Source organism: Ursus americanus, chromosome 25 (genome assembly GCF_024610735.1).
Source record: "Ursus americanus isolate L20-20 chromosome 25, mUrsAme1.1.p, whole genome shotgun sequence".
In the NCBI taxonomy this organism is placed as follows: Eukaryota; Metazoa; Chordata; class Mammalia; order Carnivora; family Ursidae; genus Ursus; species Ursus americanus.
The window spans coordinates 1,697,549-1,715,096 of record NC_142151.1 but is presented as its reverse complement, the minus strand read 5'-3'; the positions used below and the strand labels follow the sequence as shown (position 1 = coordinate 1,715,096).

General features: G+C 47.3%; 1 protein-coding gene across 5 annotated transcripts in view; it reads right to left on the bottom strand.

Annotated features, from left to right (window-relative positions):
* The window catches only part of BID (BH3 interacting domain death agonist), a 45,554-nt gene that overhangs the window by 8,587 nt on the left and 19,419 nt on the right, over positions 1 to 17,548 (bottom strand). For 3 of the 5 annotated variants that reach the window (XM_045775202.2, XM_045775216.2, XM_087855466.1), the window contains 3 exons: positions 8,138 to 8,384; positions 5,432 to 5,507; positions 1,174 to 1,384 (listed from right to left, as the gene is read on the bottom strand). In XM_045775202.2, coding sequence (XP_045631158.2) covers positions 1,174 to 1,384; positions 5,432 to 5,443 — 223 coding nt within the window. In that variant the 5' untranslated portion in view covers positions 5,444 to 5,507; positions 8,138 to 8,384. The remainder of the gene's footprint in view (positions 1 to 1,173; positions 1,385 to 5,431; positions 5,508 to 8,137; positions 8,385 to 17,548) is intronic. The other 2 variants (XM_045775209.2, XM_087855467.1) reach the window with 1 other exon arrangement.

Here is a 17,548-nt window from a genome sequence, read left to right as displayed (position 1 = left end):
GAGCAAAGACAGCTCAGGGGGAGGCCTCTGGATGCAGTTACCCCTGCAGCAGCTTCCGACAGCCAAGCCATTCCTGGCCCCCATCCCCTCCCTAAGCCTTCCCAGAGGGGACCAGTTGCTCTTACTCAAATTTAGGGCCACCCAGAAGATGCGGCGGCTGGATTCGAAAGCACAGAAAGTCACTGGCACACCCTGGCTTGTGGGGGAGCTCCTGCCATCCACCCAAATTAAGATAGAGCTGGAGGTCCAAAGGGGGGCTCAGCTGTTGGTCTCCCCCATGGCCACCGGAGGGCAGGGCAATCTCCTATGTCAGGAGATATCTGGGTGGCAAGAGGATTTGACTCCTCTCTCCTAGGTCGGGAGGCCTGGGTCCAGGTCTTCAGAGTCGCCTCAGGCTTTTAGGGCAGTGATTCTAACCAGGGCATATACGTCATAAACACCTGGGGGTCTTCCACCCTAGAACATGCTGCCTCAGACAGCTGGAGTCAGGTGCAAGGGCTGTGCATTTGAAAATGCTCCTCATGAATTCCAATGGGCCCAGAATCTAGGAGAGGCTGATGTTCAACATGCTTCCCAGCCCTGCTCCCTCAGCCTCCAGCTCAGGATGGCCTCCATCTGTGGAGGCTGCACCAAGGGCAAAGAGGAGAAAAAAGTGAAGTTGTAGCGGGTAGCACAGGGATGAGCATGAGGAGAGGTGAAGCATGGAAACCATGATATGCTGGGAGGACATATCATGGGAGCACAATAGGAAGACAACAGAGCCCAGCTCGAGAAGAGAGGACTGGCCCCAAATCCTGGCTCGACGGTGCCCCACTGCTCTGGATTTGGGGTTCATCATTTACCTGTCTCTGGGCCTGTTTCCTCATTTGGAAATTAGGTTCAGAATACTTCAATGCCCTAGGTGTGTTGTAGACAATCCCAGCATGATACACATGAAAGTGTATGATACTATACAGATTCAAAGAGTCATCATCAAGAGACTGAATGGACTGCAACTCATCAGAAACTCAGTCAGGCCTGCTCTACTGGGGCCATCAGGTACAGACCAAACCATCATATGACACAAACATCTATGAGGGACTGAAACTCCCTTCCAGCACTTAGATTCCCTAAACATTCCTGGAGACAGCAAAGCCCAGATCTGGGGCAGACAAGGCTGTGCCAGATGCCTACCTCTCTCCCCACTTTCCAGGAAGTAGCTGCACCGGTTGCCGTCTGTCTGCAGCCCGTCGTCGTAGTCCTCCAGCAGGTAAGCTGGCATGGACACTTCACGGCCCAGCACCTCCAACTCTTTGTGGAAATTAGAGTTGGAGCAGTTTTGGAGGAAGCCAAACACCAGCAGGTTTGTGATGTGTTCATCCTGGAGGCCTGAACCATTGCTGACCTAAGATGAAAAGGGAGTTAGGGAGACATGTGGGAACCCGGTCCAGGGCCATAGGCCCTGCCTGCAACTGAGCCTGGTGGAAAGGCTCTGGCCTGAAACATCTTACTGGCCTAAAATGTCTGAATGACCCTGTGGGTACAAGAGGACCCAGTGGGCAGAGACCAAGTCTGCAGTGCCTGTTTTAAGCAGTGCCCCCTGTAGGTGCCAAAGAAAAAGCTCCAGTTCCGCAGAAAGTGGTTCATCTACCATCTGCATGACATCCTGAAAACACTGAGCTGGCTGAGCTTGCTGTCAGAGAAGGAAGTTCCAAAGGCTGTTTTAGGGAAGTCAGCAAATATCATCATTTAGATGCCATCCCTACACCTACATGCTTTTGCTAACTCCCATGTATCTTTTAGCAACTTCAGCCCACCCTACCAGCTAAGCATCCAGCGGTAAGAAGCTCTTTTTCATAACCTCCCTTGTGGGCTAAGATGGTACTGTGCGACCAGATAATTTTCCATAAACCCTGGGCAGTATCAACCACACATAATGCCTCCCTTTGGGCAGTCTCGGTTTGCTCCAGGAGGGTATGCCCCTGAAACACAACCCAGACGGATGAGGACGGTTCCCGCTCTAACACGAGGGGCTGGCAAGCTCTGCCTGCCAACTCTCCATGCGCCAAGCACCACTTGCCGCAGGAGCTCAGCTGAGCATCTGGGAGCCAGCAAGGACGTTTCTGGGGTATTGACTGCACCTGCGACAGTGTTCTTGGCAAACAAAGGTGAGTGCTTGTACGACCGGCAGCCGGCTGCGCTCAGAGCAAAGACCTAGGATGAAAGAGGGAATCATCCAGGAGGCTAGGGATACTAAGATCTCCCAGGTAAATGTAAAACGCACATACTTGGCTGTAAGAGAAGCTCAGAAGAAGCTGGTAATATTTATTTCTGTCTTCTAAGTCCTGAATATTTTTCATTTAAAAAATTCAGAAAAGTTTTAGGACAATTTTTAGAGGGCAGATTGTTTTAAATAAATGAAATGCATAAAACAAGGTGCTTATGTATTGTTATGCAGCCTTTCCTTCTCCAGAATTATTTCTTAAAGGAGGGAAAATATCATGTAAAGCCTCACTATATCGAATCCTTACAATTCCGGTGTGGTGAGGCCAGGTGGCACAAGACAGCTTAGAAACTCAAGCGCATCCTTCATTTCTACCTGGAGGAGATGTTCTGGCGAGGAGAGAAGAAAGGAGGGCCAGGGCGGGGCTGTGGGCTGAGTTACCACACACTCAAACGGACGGTACCAGCTGGTTAGAAAACAGTTGGACAGACGTCGTTAGATGCGCAGGTCAAGAACAGCCCAGACTAAACCACGTATAGAAAGTAGGCTCAGGGGCACCTGGGTGGCACGGCGGTTGGGTGTCTGCCTTCGGCTCAGGGCGTGATCCCAGCGTTGCGGGATCGAGCCCCACATCAGGCTCCTCCGCTGTGAGCCTGCTTCTTCCTCTCCCACTCCCCCTGCCTGTGTTCCCTCTCTCGCTGGCTGTCTCTCTCTCTGTCAAATAAATAAATAAAATCTTTAAAAAAAAAAAAAAAAGAAAAGAAAGTAGGCTCAGAGCTGACAGTATTTAATTCCAGGAACAAATAGAGTTTGTGACAAACCAAATATGAAACTGTGAGTTTTTTTAAAAAAAAGATTTGAGAGAGAGAGAGAATGAGTGGGAGGGGCAGAGGGAGAGGGAGAGAGAATCTCAAGCAGACTCCCCGCCGAGCACGGGGCCCAACATGGGGCTGGATCTCACGACCTGAGCTGAGTTGGACGCTCTATTTACTGAGCTACCCAGGTGCCCCCCTGTGACTCTTTCTGATCTTCTAGTGATAAAAGTTGAAATGGATGTTTCATAAGATATAAGATTTGACAGCTATTTATCCTTTTAAATCACAGGAAAAAGTATGTTAAGAGAAATGATCAAAGGGCACCTGGGTGGCTCAGTCGGTTAAGCGTCTGCCTTCGGCTCAGCCCTGCATCAGGCTCCTGCTCAGCGGGGAGTCTGCTTCTCCCTCTCCCTCTGCCTGCCCTACCCCGACTTGTGCTCTGTTTCTTTCTGTCAAATAATAATAAAAAAAAAAGAATGCTAAAATGTGGATAAACAGTACCATAACAGCAAAAACCAAAACAAAACAAACCCAAATCAAAAATCAAACACAAGACATGATGCTACATGCAGTAAGTCAGACACACAACAGGACAGATACTGCCTGACTCCCCTTCTCTGAGGGATGGCTAGTAGTCAGAGTCATAGAGACGGAGAGTGGAGAGGGGGCTGCCAGAGATGGGGACAGGAGGATGGGAGTTAGTATTTAAAGGCGACAGAGTTTCAGTTAAACAGCTGAAAAGTTCTGGAGGTGGACGGTGGTGATGGTGTCACCACAACGTGAATGTGCTTAATGCTAGTGAATTGTGTTCTTAAAAAAAGGTTAAAATGGTAAATTTTATGCTATGTATTCTATCACAATTTTTTAAAAACTGGAAAAACCTCAAAGGAAAAAAGTCAGAAAAATCTACAACAGGATAAAAACTGTGATGGGGGCCAAACTCTGAAATGTAAGAGGAAATTGCTCCGTGTTTCACTGTGAAGCCCAGCTTCACGGGATCCTGAGCAACTTGTGTCTTTGTTTTCTCACCCTGAAGTTGAAAAAAGAGAAAAGCTAAGAGTAATTCTGTCCCCCTTCCTCCACTGGCAGGTTTCAGGAGAACAGACAAGGTGGACAAAAGCACTCGTGGCAGTTCAAGTGCCAGTGTGACATGCAACGCTGCTCTTAATGCAGACATCGCAACGACACAGGAAGGACGCCACGGTGGCAAGTTAAAGGACAAGAATGGGGACGCCCGGCTGGCTCTGTAGGTGGAGCACGCAGCTCTCGATCTTGGCATCCCGAGTTCGAGCCCCACTTGGGCGCTGGGTTTACTTAAAAGAAAGAAAGAAATAGGGACACCAGGGTGGCTTGGTCGGTTAAGTGTCTGGCTCTTGATCTCAGCGCAGGTCTTCATCTCAGGGCCGTGAGTTCAAGCCCTGTGGAGACTACTTAAAAAAAATTAAATAAACAAATAAGATAAACCACAGTACAGCAGTAGACCTGCCCTACAAGAAAAACTAAGGGAAATCTTAATACATACATACATACACTTATAAGACAAGAATGGGCAGGTTTAAATGGCACCGAATGGAAGGGAATTTTGGATACTGAGAATAGACCTTTATCAGGACAGAGGCACTGCTGAAATCTGTTGGCCAGGCAGCTACCATCTCTGCTGAGCCTACCGTGTCTCTGGCCCTCCGGCTACCAAGCTGAAACACCGCGGTGTTTCCACCCTTTAGGAGGCTATTCAACCACACCTTGAGAACCTGACAGGTGTCAGGTGTTGCTGTGCTTAGGGATTTAGAAACGGGGGGCCACCGAGTTCACTAACCAGCAAATCCTTAGATTTTCTGCAGATACCTCCCGCAATGGCTGGTGAGCACAAAAGGCTGATGTGCAGTGTGGACACAGAGGAGCCCCTGGGGCTGGGGCCCTACAGAAGTTGGCAAGGAAGGGAAGCAGAAAGACTATACAGTAAGTACATGAATAAAAGAGCTTTTGACTGGAGATGCCAAGATTTTCTCTTCCAGCTAGTTAAATGATGAGTACAGACAAGGCAATCTAGGTATCAGCCTGCTGAAGCCAGGGGATGGCCTACATGACCTCAGGGTGATTGCTTCCAAGAATGCTGAGAAATCATTTTACTTAGAGCTTCTAAGTGGTCCTGAATCAGAAAGCTGCCTTGCCCTTTCCAGTGAGTGGTCAGGCATAAGGGAGAGGGAAGAGGACGAGGGGCCAAGACAGATCTTTGCTGTCTTGTCTTCACTGCACTCCAGTGACTTGTGAACGTGAGGCTCCTCTCTGCAGCACTGTCAAAGACGCCGTCAGCAGGGTCCGCACTGACAGCACACACGTGAAGAACAAACTGGCTGCAGTCGTGTTCGCCCCCCTCCCAAAGCATTCCTCCAGGAGAAGCCCAAGGGCTGACCTTACAATCCATGGCACAGGTGGCCTGGCAGGGCTCCGACTTGCTTCCGGCTCTGTCGGTGTCCCAAGTCAGCAGCCTGGAAGAGGACACACATACACACAGGGTAGGCAGCTGTTCCCTGCAGGGACACCCCCTCTGGGACCCTCAGGAAAGAACTAAGGGAGCCATCCTGGGACCTGGCTCTAAGGCACTCTCCAGCCACAGCAGCCAAGCTCACACCTTGCCCATCCCAACCACACTCACCCAGGCTGCTCCTTTCTCAGCATGGAGCCTGGGCAGCAGACTCTGGAGCTTTCCTTATCATAGAGACTTGCCAAGGCACTGAGAGGTCCCCAGGGTCAGTCCTCCAACCTCAGAGTTCAGCTCTCCCACCCAGAGCCCACTGATCACAAGAGCTCATTGATCAGGCAAATAGGGCAGTCTAGTTCATGAATTCTTTTTAAGCAAATACTTATATTAGCGCCTTTCCTACAAGAATAAAGTTAGCCGGGGCACCTGGGTGGCACACTTGGTTAAGCGTCTGACTCTTGGTTTCAGCTCAGGTTGTGTTCTCAGGGTCATGAGACGGAGCCCCAAGTTGGCTCTGGCTCAGTGCCAAGTCTGCTTGGGTTTCCCTCTGCCCCTCCCTCCACTCCACCGTGCAAGCTCTCAAATAAATAAATAAATAAAATCTTGGGAAAAAAGAGAAGACAGTTAGCTGATGAAGTATACCTAGAAGTTTTCAAGGACTCTCTTGTTATTTCTACGACCGCTAATACGACTACTGCACAGGCCTTCCCTCGGCACACGACCATTCTCAGAACATTCACATTCTCTCTTTCATCCACACAACTATGCTGAGAAGTCGGTAGTGCACCGTGTTGATCCCGACGTAAGTGGATGAGAGAATAAAGTCTGGGGAGTAAGAGACAGCCAGGCAGACCGGTTCTCCCCATAGGCCACATGGTTTCAATGGCATTCATATAGAAAGAGCTCTTGTAAAACATATATAAAGAAAAAGAAGCTTTGAAAATAAAATAGTTTCTTAGCATTCGGTGGCCAAGAGAGAAAGAAGGAAAGAGAATGTGTATTTGACAATTACACAAAAGATTAGAGCTCCTCTTCGGCACCTATTTCAAAGTAAGTAACCCATCATAAACAGCTGACCAGACAAAAGGCTACTGGGGATTGAGTTCAAAAGATTACGCTCGTGAAGTGGAATATACACAACACGAAGAGGATGAGAGGTCCTGCAGAACAGTCTCAACAATATAATAATGCATTTGCTTGTGCATGTGCGTGGTTACACACAATGTCAGCTAGAACCAAATGAAATGGTCATTTTATAGGGTAAAAAACAATGAAATCTGGCAATTTTATCTTGGTTCTTCAATGTAGAGGAGATAAAAAACAAGAATAGACGACCAACTCCTCTGTAGGAAGGGCGAGGCTCCCACATGCAAGTGAAAAGGAGGCCAAGACCAGCACTGGTGGAAGACATGCTTTCTGACGCCAGGGAGCCATGCACATTTGTGGGACACAATTATTCTCAGATCTGCCCATCTCCCAGTCTCAGGTGCTCCTGTTGGCCTTTGGGGGTCATGCAAAGCTAGAGGCTACACCCCAACCCTCACACTGGGTATCTGGAAGAGCCCACCCCTACGGCTGGGTATGGCTGGGGGAGGCGGTGGTCAAGAGCAAAGGACTCACGTGTATTTGGACAGGGAACCCACAAGGACGTTGCATTATGGGCCATCTACAGGCCCTCCATAGGGCAAGAGGCAAGAGCTGGAGCCATTAACCAGATCAGGACAAAGAATGAAAGAGAACACGTCCCTCAGGAAAAAGGCCACAGAAGCCAAACCATGTCCACAAGTCACTGCCAATGTAAAGGTGCAGTGAATGAACACTGGCCTTCACCTCCTTCTCTCAAGAAATAATTCACCTATGGGGCTCCTGGGTGGCTCGGTTGGTTAAGTGTCCAACTCGCAGCTTCCGCTCACGTCATGGCCTCAGGGTGGTGAGATGGAGCCCCTGCCGCCAGCTCCGTGCTCAGCAGGGAGTTGGCTTGAAGATTCTCTCCCTCTGCCCCTCCCCCCACTATGCCCACGCCTGCCCGCTCACGCTCTCTCTAAAGTAAATAATCTTTTTTTTTTTTAAGAGAAAGAATTCAGATAAACATTTAATTGATTTGCTCCAGACTTTGACACTGTGAAAATAAAAGGAAACACTGCTTAGAGTGGAGTCATGGCCAGCAGGAGCGCTCTCACGCCCTATGACTGCTCTTGAATTTCACACCCAACAGGAAGAAACAGACGTACTACTCTGACGTTACCTTCCTACCCTTTCACCCCAGCAACAATCCAGCCGATGATTGACTGGTACCAGTCAGCCGATGAGAGGCCACTATCCTTACTCCAATGGGCTTTTTGCTTTTTAACAGCCCTCCCAGCTTCCCCCCTTCCTCTGGAAAGGAGCAGTCCTCTCCTTTGTTTTGTGAACTTAGATGGTTTTGCCATAACTTGCTTGTTCTGAATTACAGTTCTCTGCTATTCCGGAATGAACCCACTGCTGCTGGTAAAGTCAGTGGCAGTTTTATTCCCAAGATTACCATTATCTGGTGATCGGAAGTGGGGGTCACAGATGACCCCCAACAGCTGTAAGGCTGGGCAGCGAACACGTGTCGGGACCCACGGGGCCAGTCATGCTCACTGCTTTCTCACTGACCTTGAAGTTTGAGGGTAAGTTTTCTTCTGGATTTCGAGTTCTGCGCTCGATGCTTGAGCTTTCCAGGCTTTATTCGGGACCTGTTTTAAGGCCTTGTCCTTTCTGAGAGTACTTGTCTGGCCTTTGGTCTGACTCCTTTTTTAGGAACCGACTGTTCTGTTGGAACTGTGCTGGCCTTCAGTCTGACTCCGTTGGGACCAGGCTATTCCTGTTGAAACTTTGCTGTTTAGGAACTTTTCTTTTTGCTCTAGAGAAACAAACAAAAAACACCTAAGAAATGGGATCCCAGTCATACAAATGCACCCCCCCCTTCTGAGACGCTGGCCAGTTTTTTTGTTTAGAAACTACACTCCCTTCTCATGTACATTTCTAACTAAATGGACTTAACTAAAAGTAATTTAGAATGTCAGTGGCCATTATGAGGCACTTTTTCTCCCCAAACTTGTCTTACTCTAAATTAGAAAGCTGTGGCCCCTAAAAAAAGGGGAAAAAACTGAATGGGATGTCTATTTTAATCAGTACCTTGAGGCTCCCAAATGTCAGGATTCTAGGTTTGTCTCTGCAAAATACTACTTTGAAATTAACTGAGGCACACAGTAGAAAGAAGTCAAAATTGCTTCTGAAGCCTCCCACCCACCCCCATCCCCACCCTTGTTTCCAGACAGGAGGCAGCCACCTGTGCTCAGGCCCCAGCTCCAGCGCCATTTTCCTCTATTCTTTCTGCCAAACTTCACTTTTCCTCCAAACCTCTCCCCACTGTCTCCTCTCTTCAACCTATTAAACCTTTGCCCCTTTAAAGTTTAGTCTTCTGAGGATCTCAATAAACCCCAAGTTTCTTATGTTTCTTGGACTAAGGCCAAACTGCCAGCCATAGTTATTAGTTTCCTAAAGTAACTGAGGGCCCTATAGATTGCTAAAGAATTTAACATATCAACCTTATCAACCTGGTTTCTCAGATTTTTATTAATTAGTCCACATGCTCCTTGGTGAGGGCCTGGCCAAACACTGGATGAAACTAGCCCAATGGGAACATCCCGAAGGGGATTTAGATCACCTAACCCCTCACTTTTGGCAAGGTGCTCCAACACTCATTGGGAAATGTTCAAGAGCAATTACAGTGGCTTTTCCTAAGCCTGCTGATAGGAGTAAAGTTCAGGTTTGCAAACGAAGCCTGATGAACCTGTTCATGACTATTACAGTCGAGTCCAAAATCGGTTGTTTTTTTAAGATTTAATTATTTGACGGGGGGAGCAGCAGGGAGAGGGAGAAGCAGACTCCCCACTGTGCAGGGACCCCAATGTGGGGCTCGATCAGAACCCTGGGATCAGAACCTGAGCCAAAGGCAGACTCCTAACCAACTGAGCCATCCAGACGCCCTCCAGAATGTTTTTAAAGAAAGTTCTGGTCTTCCTTTAGATGTGAATCCACCTGGGTAGCATTTAATTCTGTTTGTTAATGGGCTAGTTTTTCTCCTTTAGTTAAAAAGGACCAGGATGGAATAGGAAACTGTGTCCACTCCAGATTTAACTTGCCAGAGCGGCTGGCTCGCATCCAGGTAAGTAACCTAAGAGAAAGACCGCTGAAATTCTTAATTTCCAACTTTGGCAAATGAAGGCTCCTAAACAAATCAAAAACCTCCCAGTTTCTGCTATTATTGCAAAGAGCCAGGATACAGGAAAAAAGCTTGTGACAAACTTAAGCACTTCAGGAGCCTTCAAGCCCATAGCCAGCCTTTCCGGGACTCCACGTCCCAGGGATGAGGCTCCAAGGAACTACAGGGGCTCTTCCCAACCCTCACTCTTAACTGGCCTGGGGAGACCGCTCTCCAGATCAGGAATTAATCTCTTTGTCCGTACTGACATCAGAGCTATACTCTCAGCACTGGACCCCACTGCCATAACGTAGCCTCCACTGCCGAGTACTAAAACAGCTCAAATAGTAGGGGTCTCCTAAACCTCAACACGTTCCTGTCTCTGAACCCATGCCCTTTGTCTAGACCCTTTCAGAGATGTATACAACACTGTCTCCTTCGTTCTTCCACCGCTATGCACTTGCTGGGCTGAGATTTTTTTAGAAAAGTATCAGGCTGGAATTTCTTTCTCCCAAAAGGGGTAAATAATTCTAGAATTTGTTAGTAGTAACCAAAACAGCCCACCAGAAAAATTAGATGAGCTTTTGACATCTTTATGTGTTCCTTCCTGATGGCGCTATAGTCGAGTCTGGAGACACTGATTATTGACTCCGACCGGCTCAGTTACTTCTCTCTTTACGGGCAAAATCTTCAAGCGATGATAACTGGCAGAATCCACAGTGCACCTCCCAGCGGGATTCAAAGAGATCTCGCAAAACCTCTCCTCAGCGTTAATCAACACTGTATAAACAAAGACACCCAAGCACTTCAAGGCATTAAGCCCATAACAGAAGATCACAAGGCTCAGGCCTCATTACTTCCTACACGAGTCCCTGGAATGCTCCTGTTTTACCTGTAAGAAAACCCAGTGGCCAAGAACAGAAGTTAGCCCAGGACCTCTGAGCAGCAAGTAACACTGCTATCCCAGGGCACCCTGCTGTCCCTAACTCCCATATGCTACTGAGATTCATTTCCACTGAAAGCAGATTCTTTTCACTGGAATTAATCTATATAGGGCATTCTTTTTTTTTTTAAGATTTTATTTATTTATTTGACAGAGAGAGAGGCCTAGAGAGAGGGAACACAAGCAGGGGAGTGGGAGAGGGAGAAGCAGGCCTCCCGCTAAGCAGGAAGCCCGATGCGGGGCTCGATCCCAGAACGCTGGGATCATGACCTGAGCCTGACCTGAGCCGCAGGCGGACGCTTAACGACTTAGCCACCCAGGCGCCACTCTATAGGGCATTCTTAGTATTCCCGTTGATAAAGAGGAAAATGGTAACTGCCGTGCTGGGTATGCTACTCACGCAAGTCCTTCTGTGGACAATGAGCAGCACTTTCGCCCCCGGCTGTGTCAGCCCAACGGGCAGCTACACGCCCTCACTCAAGCTGGTTCCTTAGCAAAGGGCAAAACGGCAAACATTTACACCGATAGTCCATACGCCTTTGGTGAGCTCGTGACTTTGGAACAGTATGAGAACAAGGAGGTACCCTTGCCTCCAATGGGGATACAATCTTAAAGGGCTCCTATGTCCATAATTTACTGGATGCCATACTTTTACTGGCTGCTCGGGCTGTTAAGTTCCATGAGCATTCCAGACGCAATTCCCTAGAATTCAAAGGAAACGACCTTGCTGACAGTTTCACAAAAAACAAAACCAAAAACCACACTTTCAAGGGAACCAGTAGCCAAACCTCTGTCATATTCCAAAGGGATGTTCTCACCAATGAGAATTTGGAAAAACTGACCAGAGAGACCCAATTGACCCGAGAGAGGAAAAAACAATATTGGAAATGTAACAATTGTTCAATGGTTTGATAAAAAGAGAACTCTGGTTTGGACCAAGTAACAATCCAGCCCTACCAGAAATTCTAAAGTTTTTGCTATTTACCACTGTACATGCATTAAACAGTTGATCTACTGACAAAATGACAGCATTCACGAACGAGTACCAGTGGGGAAATATTAACAAGGCCACAAAAACTGTCCACCTCACTTGTCCCACCCACCCAAAGTACAATCCAGAGAAAGCTGTTCAGATAAATGGATTTTATATAGTTTCCCCATCTCATGGATGTTGGGGATAAATGTTTTATTCATGGCTTGTGTTTTCCCACTGACCAAAGCTTTTACACTGGCAAATGCCTCTCCTGTGGCTAAAATTCTGTTAGAAGAAGATTACCCTCGGGGCGCCTGGGTGGTGCAGTCAGTTAAGCATCCAATTCTTGGATTCTGCCCAGGTCGTGATCTCAAGGTCTTGGCACTGAGCCCCGCATCAGGCTCCACACTCAGCATGGAGTCTGCTTGAGATTCTCTCCCTCTGCCCCTCCCTCTGCTTGTGCTTTCTCTCTCAAATAAACAAATCAAAGAAATCTTAAAAAAAAAAAAAAGAAGAAAAGATTATCCCTATCTGAGGACCCTCTCAAACTTCAAAGTGAAGAGGAAACCCATTTTACTAATCAGGGACTTCGACAAGTCTGTGCTGTTTCTATACTTTCATTGTCCATACCTCCTCTACTCCTCAGCGTTAGTCAAATACACTAACAGCAGTATTAGGACTCAGCTGGCAAAATGTGTGGAGACCCTCCAAATACGGTAGCTGCAAGCACCGCCACCAGTCCTTCCAACGCCCAGATCTGCCTTATGGGAAAGCATAGTCTGTCACCCTTTGAGATCCTCATAGGACATCCAAGGTACTTGGCCCCTGCCTCCTCTGACCCTTGATTTTAAAAGGACAGCTACTTCAAAATTGTAAAGGTCTAATTGCTTCTATTAAAAATAACCAGGCTTTGGTAGCTCAGTCTTCTCACAGTGCGCCCCAGGAGATGACAACCTTGAGCACCCCATCTTGCAACATGGAGATTTCATCTATCGGAAAAGACACCTCCAGAAAGACTCGACCTTATCAGAGACTGCTAACCAACTCTTAAGCCATCACACTCCAGGGAAAAGACTCTTGGATTCACACAACACCTCTAAAGAAAGCACCAGACCCTGGCTAGACCTGCACACCCCCTGCCGACCTGGAATGAAAGGTCTGGAATTGAAGCAGACACCACCGGGTGAGACAGCTTTCCAAGAGGTCTGGAGCAGGCCTGTACGCCTTTTTCTCACTACTGCTTCTCTCTTCTTCATGGAAACATGATGTCCTTACCTGCAAGGGGGAAACCTCTTCTTTTGATTATGGCCTTTGGGAAACAACCTCATCATGATTCTGGGACTCATTTCTCACTTGCTTTTTCTGAAGGGTTAACGAGATTCAGAAGTCACAAAAGCCTTCCTTCATCTAAACTATTAACTGACTCTGGATTCTTATCCAAATTAATGACCTCTGAATTTGCAACTTCACAGACTTTATTATCAATCAAACATTTGGTTCCAAACGGCTCTTCTGAGATATAACAATACTGATTTAAAACCTTGCTTAAGTTTTGCTGCTCTGCACAAAGTCCAAGAGCTATGGCTGCATTTTTCCACTTGCACTGAACCTGAGTGTGCTCATTTCTGTCTTTCAGCTTGCTCTTGCTGTATCCAGTATTATCCTTTCCTGGACCCTTTACAAGCAGAGACTTCTAGGAGGCATGCTTTTGTAGGGAGAACATTTCTCCCTCAAGCCAGAATTAAGTGCCAATAAATATTTCAGCTGGCTGCTTTCAGAGTTAGAGTCCTGGCTTAGAACCATCATATAATTTGGAATTCATGTTACTTCTTTAAGCAGAAATCAAAACTAAATTATTTTAAGTTTTGTATTTTGTTGTCTGTCAAACTTTCTAAAAACCATGTACCCAATAACACGGTGCTTCAAGATGACCTCCAATGCTTACATTTTGATAAATATAGACTATAGGTGGGAAGTGCCAGAGAGTTCTCTCTTCTAACCCTCCTCGTTATCAAATGTGGCCTTAAGTGGTTTTCAACTGCTTTGTACCCCCCCCCCCCGCAAGTAGGACACGACAACCAAGGAAGGTCCTTCTTGGCACCGAGGAACAAAACCACTACATATAGAAAACCTGACTCCTGATCAGCAATGCTTTCAAAACAGATCTTGATCAAAAGGGAGAAATGTGAAAATTAATAAAAAGAAGCCTTGGTTAGAATGGAGTCGGGAAGCCAGCAGGGGGCGCTCCCACACCCCTGCCAGTAGATACTGAACTACCACCGCCGAAGGAAGGTAGGCCTCCCCCCACAGCCCAGCCATGAGAGCGGGTCACAGCTCAGCCAACGAAAGTCACTATACTTCAAACTCCCAGTTACACCCAATGAAATTTTGTTTCTAACAGCCCTCCCAGCTTCTCCCAAAGCTCCATAAAAGAGTGTTCCTCTCCTTTGTTCTAGGGACTTGCCTATGGCTTTGGTAGGCTAGCTTGTCCCAAATTGCAATTCTTTGCTATTGCTGAATAAACCTATTTTTGCCGGTAAATATAACTGGCAGTTTTATTTTTAAGGTTAACAATATACACGTCCACACCCTCAGGTAGACCGTCGTCTTCTTTTGAATTGTGATTATATTTCTCCTTCAACAGGTATTTTTTGAAAAATGTTTTATTTTGCAGAGGTTTGTTCTCAACCAGGAATGACTTCACCCCCCAAGGAACACGTGGCAGTGTCTGGAGACATTTCTGGTTGTCTGGGGAGTGTGCTGCTGGCATCCAGCGGCACGCTGCTCAACGTTGTCCAGAGCAACAAGGCAGGCCCCAGAACAAAGAATTCTCTAGCCCAAAATATCAACAGTGCTGAGGCTGAAAACCCTGTTCTACTGTACATACAATTAATGCAATACAATTAATGCCTTATTATTGGACATTTATAGTTTCCATTTTTTCACCATTAAAAACTGGACTATGATGAATACCCTGGTGTGGTGTTTTCCTACTAAGTCCAGAATCAAAGGAGATAATGGACATGAAAATTCAGCGTGCACACAGGCCTCATGGTGGTCAGAGACAACAGGGACTGTAGCTCAGCTGGGCTGTGCCCAGGTCACACAGGCCTTAGGGTCACTGCCACAGTACCCCGTGGACATGTGGCCCAATGGAGGTCTTTAGGAAAGGGGGCTGCACTCCCACGCCTGGCTGAGCAGGGCCTCAGGGGAGGCATAAACCTTCAGGGCAGAGTATCTGCCCGCATCTGGTTCACCTCTGGCTTCACTGCTTTGTTACTCAAGAAACTCAATGAGTCAAACTGTCAGCTGCGAGCAGGACCAGGCGTCCAGGAGTGAAGAAGACCCACTGAAAATCTCAAAGGCTCCGTGTCAACAATGGCTCCATCCCTGAACCCCAATTCCTTACCAAAGCTGCCAGCAAGAAGGAAAATCCACACAGCCAAGAACTGATATCCTCGCCTTTCTGAGATTGAGCGGGAAAATGGCAAGATAGATGGGAACGGGAAACAGTAAGACACTGGCTTCCCTCTGGACAAGGCTTTCCGGTTACCTAGCATGTTCACAGCCAGGATTTCACCAGTCCCAAGACACACCTGTGATGGACACAGCCTAGGACTTGAGATTCTGCATGGCTGGTCTTACTCCCCCACCATTATGAGTCTAGGATTCTGAAGTGCAGGAAAGGCAAATATTATTACTCATACAAGACCCCAGTAGCCACCATATACTGACAACATCCGAATACACCAGCCACAGTGCCAGGCTCACCTCTGCTTGTGGCTTCTATTCTTCATGACATCCCTGTAAAGAAAAGAAGGCACTTCCACTCCAATTTTCTGAGTCAAGGCCGAGACCGGAGGCTGCCCAGTGAGGGTAGGGAACACCTCAGCACCTGCAGAGTTGCCCAAGCTGGGCGGGTGGGGCAAGTTGGTCCCCACCTCTGGGCCTGTTTTCCACGAGTAACATAAGCAGACAGTGGATATCTGATACGTGTCTACTCAGACTCCAGTCCCCTTTCCTGAGGCCTGAGACCCTCACCCTGCATGCCAAATGTCCCTGTATTAACCGAAAACCCCAAAGTTCACCAAAAAACAGCCCAACACTATCCCATAAAGTCAGTCGATTTGGGCAGCCTGGGCCAAAATGAGGCAGGAGCAAATATACACAAGTGCCCCAGAAGGACAAAGGTTTTATGAGGACAAAACCTTGGCAGGGCAGGCCTCTCCTTCCCAACATAGATTCACCTATGTCCCCCCCCACCATACTCACCTCCTAACCAACCACCAAGCAGACGTCACAGTCACTCAACGTTGCACAGGGGGGCATGCTACGGTTATGCTGGGAGAACCCAACTCTGCGTGACCCCAGCCCATCAACTTGACCAGCTGTGTGACTGTGAGTATGGCTGCCATCAATCAACAACCCAGACTGAACTCGTTCAACGTGCAGGCATGGTGCATGCAGCTGGAGGAACAATGGTAAAAATGACCCATGGGGGGGGGCGCCTGCTTCTCCCGCTCTACCACCTGTGCTTTCTCGCGTGCTCACTCTCTCAAAGAAATAAAATCTTTAAAAAAAAAGACCCATGGGAAAAGATATCTCTTTATATACAGTCGACCCTTGAAAACAGGGGCTTAAACTTCATCGGTCCACTTATACACAGATTTTTTTACAGTATAGTACTGTAAATGTATTTTCCTTATGATTTTCTCAATAACATTTCCCTTTCTCTAGCTTGATTTTTTTTTAAGATTTTATTTATTCATTTGAGAGAGACAGAGACAGAATGCAGCAGAGGGAGAAGCAGACTCCCTGCTGAGCCAGGAGCCGGAAGTGGGGCTCAATCCCAGGACCTGGAGATCACGACCTGAGCCGAAGGCAGATGCTTAACCATCTGAGCCACCCAGGCGCCCCTCTCTAGCTTACTTTATTGTAAGAATACAGCCTATAATACATACAACATACAAGATATGTTAATTGACCGTGTGTGTTATCAGTAAGCCTTCTTGTCAACAGTAGGCTGTTAGCAGTTAAGTTACTGAGGAGTCAAAAGTCCTATGTAGATTTCTGACCGTGGGGCTGGAAGTGGGGGAGTCAGGACCCCTACCCCTATGTTGTTCAAAGGTCAACTGTGTGAAATGTTCACCTTAAAAAAATTAAACCGTTAAGGCAAAACTATAGGCAAGTCCTCAGCAAGGAGAACACTTGGAGAGGAAAGGGGGAAGCCTGGAGGGCAGTTACAAACAAAAAGTCCACTGGAGTAAACTGGGGGCTCCAAGTATAGTGGCTTCTCACTGGCTGAGCTATGACAGTCTCTCATTGACTGGGCTCATTTGTGCTCTCATCCGTCCTCCTGCTGGGGCAGCAGACTAGGGGGCTTGCAAGGTACGCTCTCTTCCCATTAGGTCTGCACTTAAGGGGGGGACAAGAGCGCCCCTTGCTGGCCTCTTGACTCCACGTTGGTGAGGTTTTCCTTTATTTTTCACTCTACATGTATCTTATATATCTGTATCTTTTTTATAGATAAATATATATGAAGATATATTTATATCTATTTTTATAGATAGACCTAGGTCTATATACAGTTGACCCTTGAACAATGTGGGGATTAGGGGCACTGACGCCTGTGCAGTCAAAAATGGGCGTATAACTTTTAACTCCCCCAAAACTGAACTACTAATGTTGACCAGAAGCTTTACTGATAACATAAATAGTTAATTAACACATACTTTGCATGTTATATGTATGATATGTTGTATTCCTTTAATAAAGTAAGCAAGGTGGGGCCTGGGTGGCTTAGTCGGTTAAGCGTCCAAACTCGATTTCAGCTCAGGTCATGATATTAGGGTTGAGATTGAGACCCACATCGGGCTCTGTGCTGAGCATGGAGTCTGCCTGAGA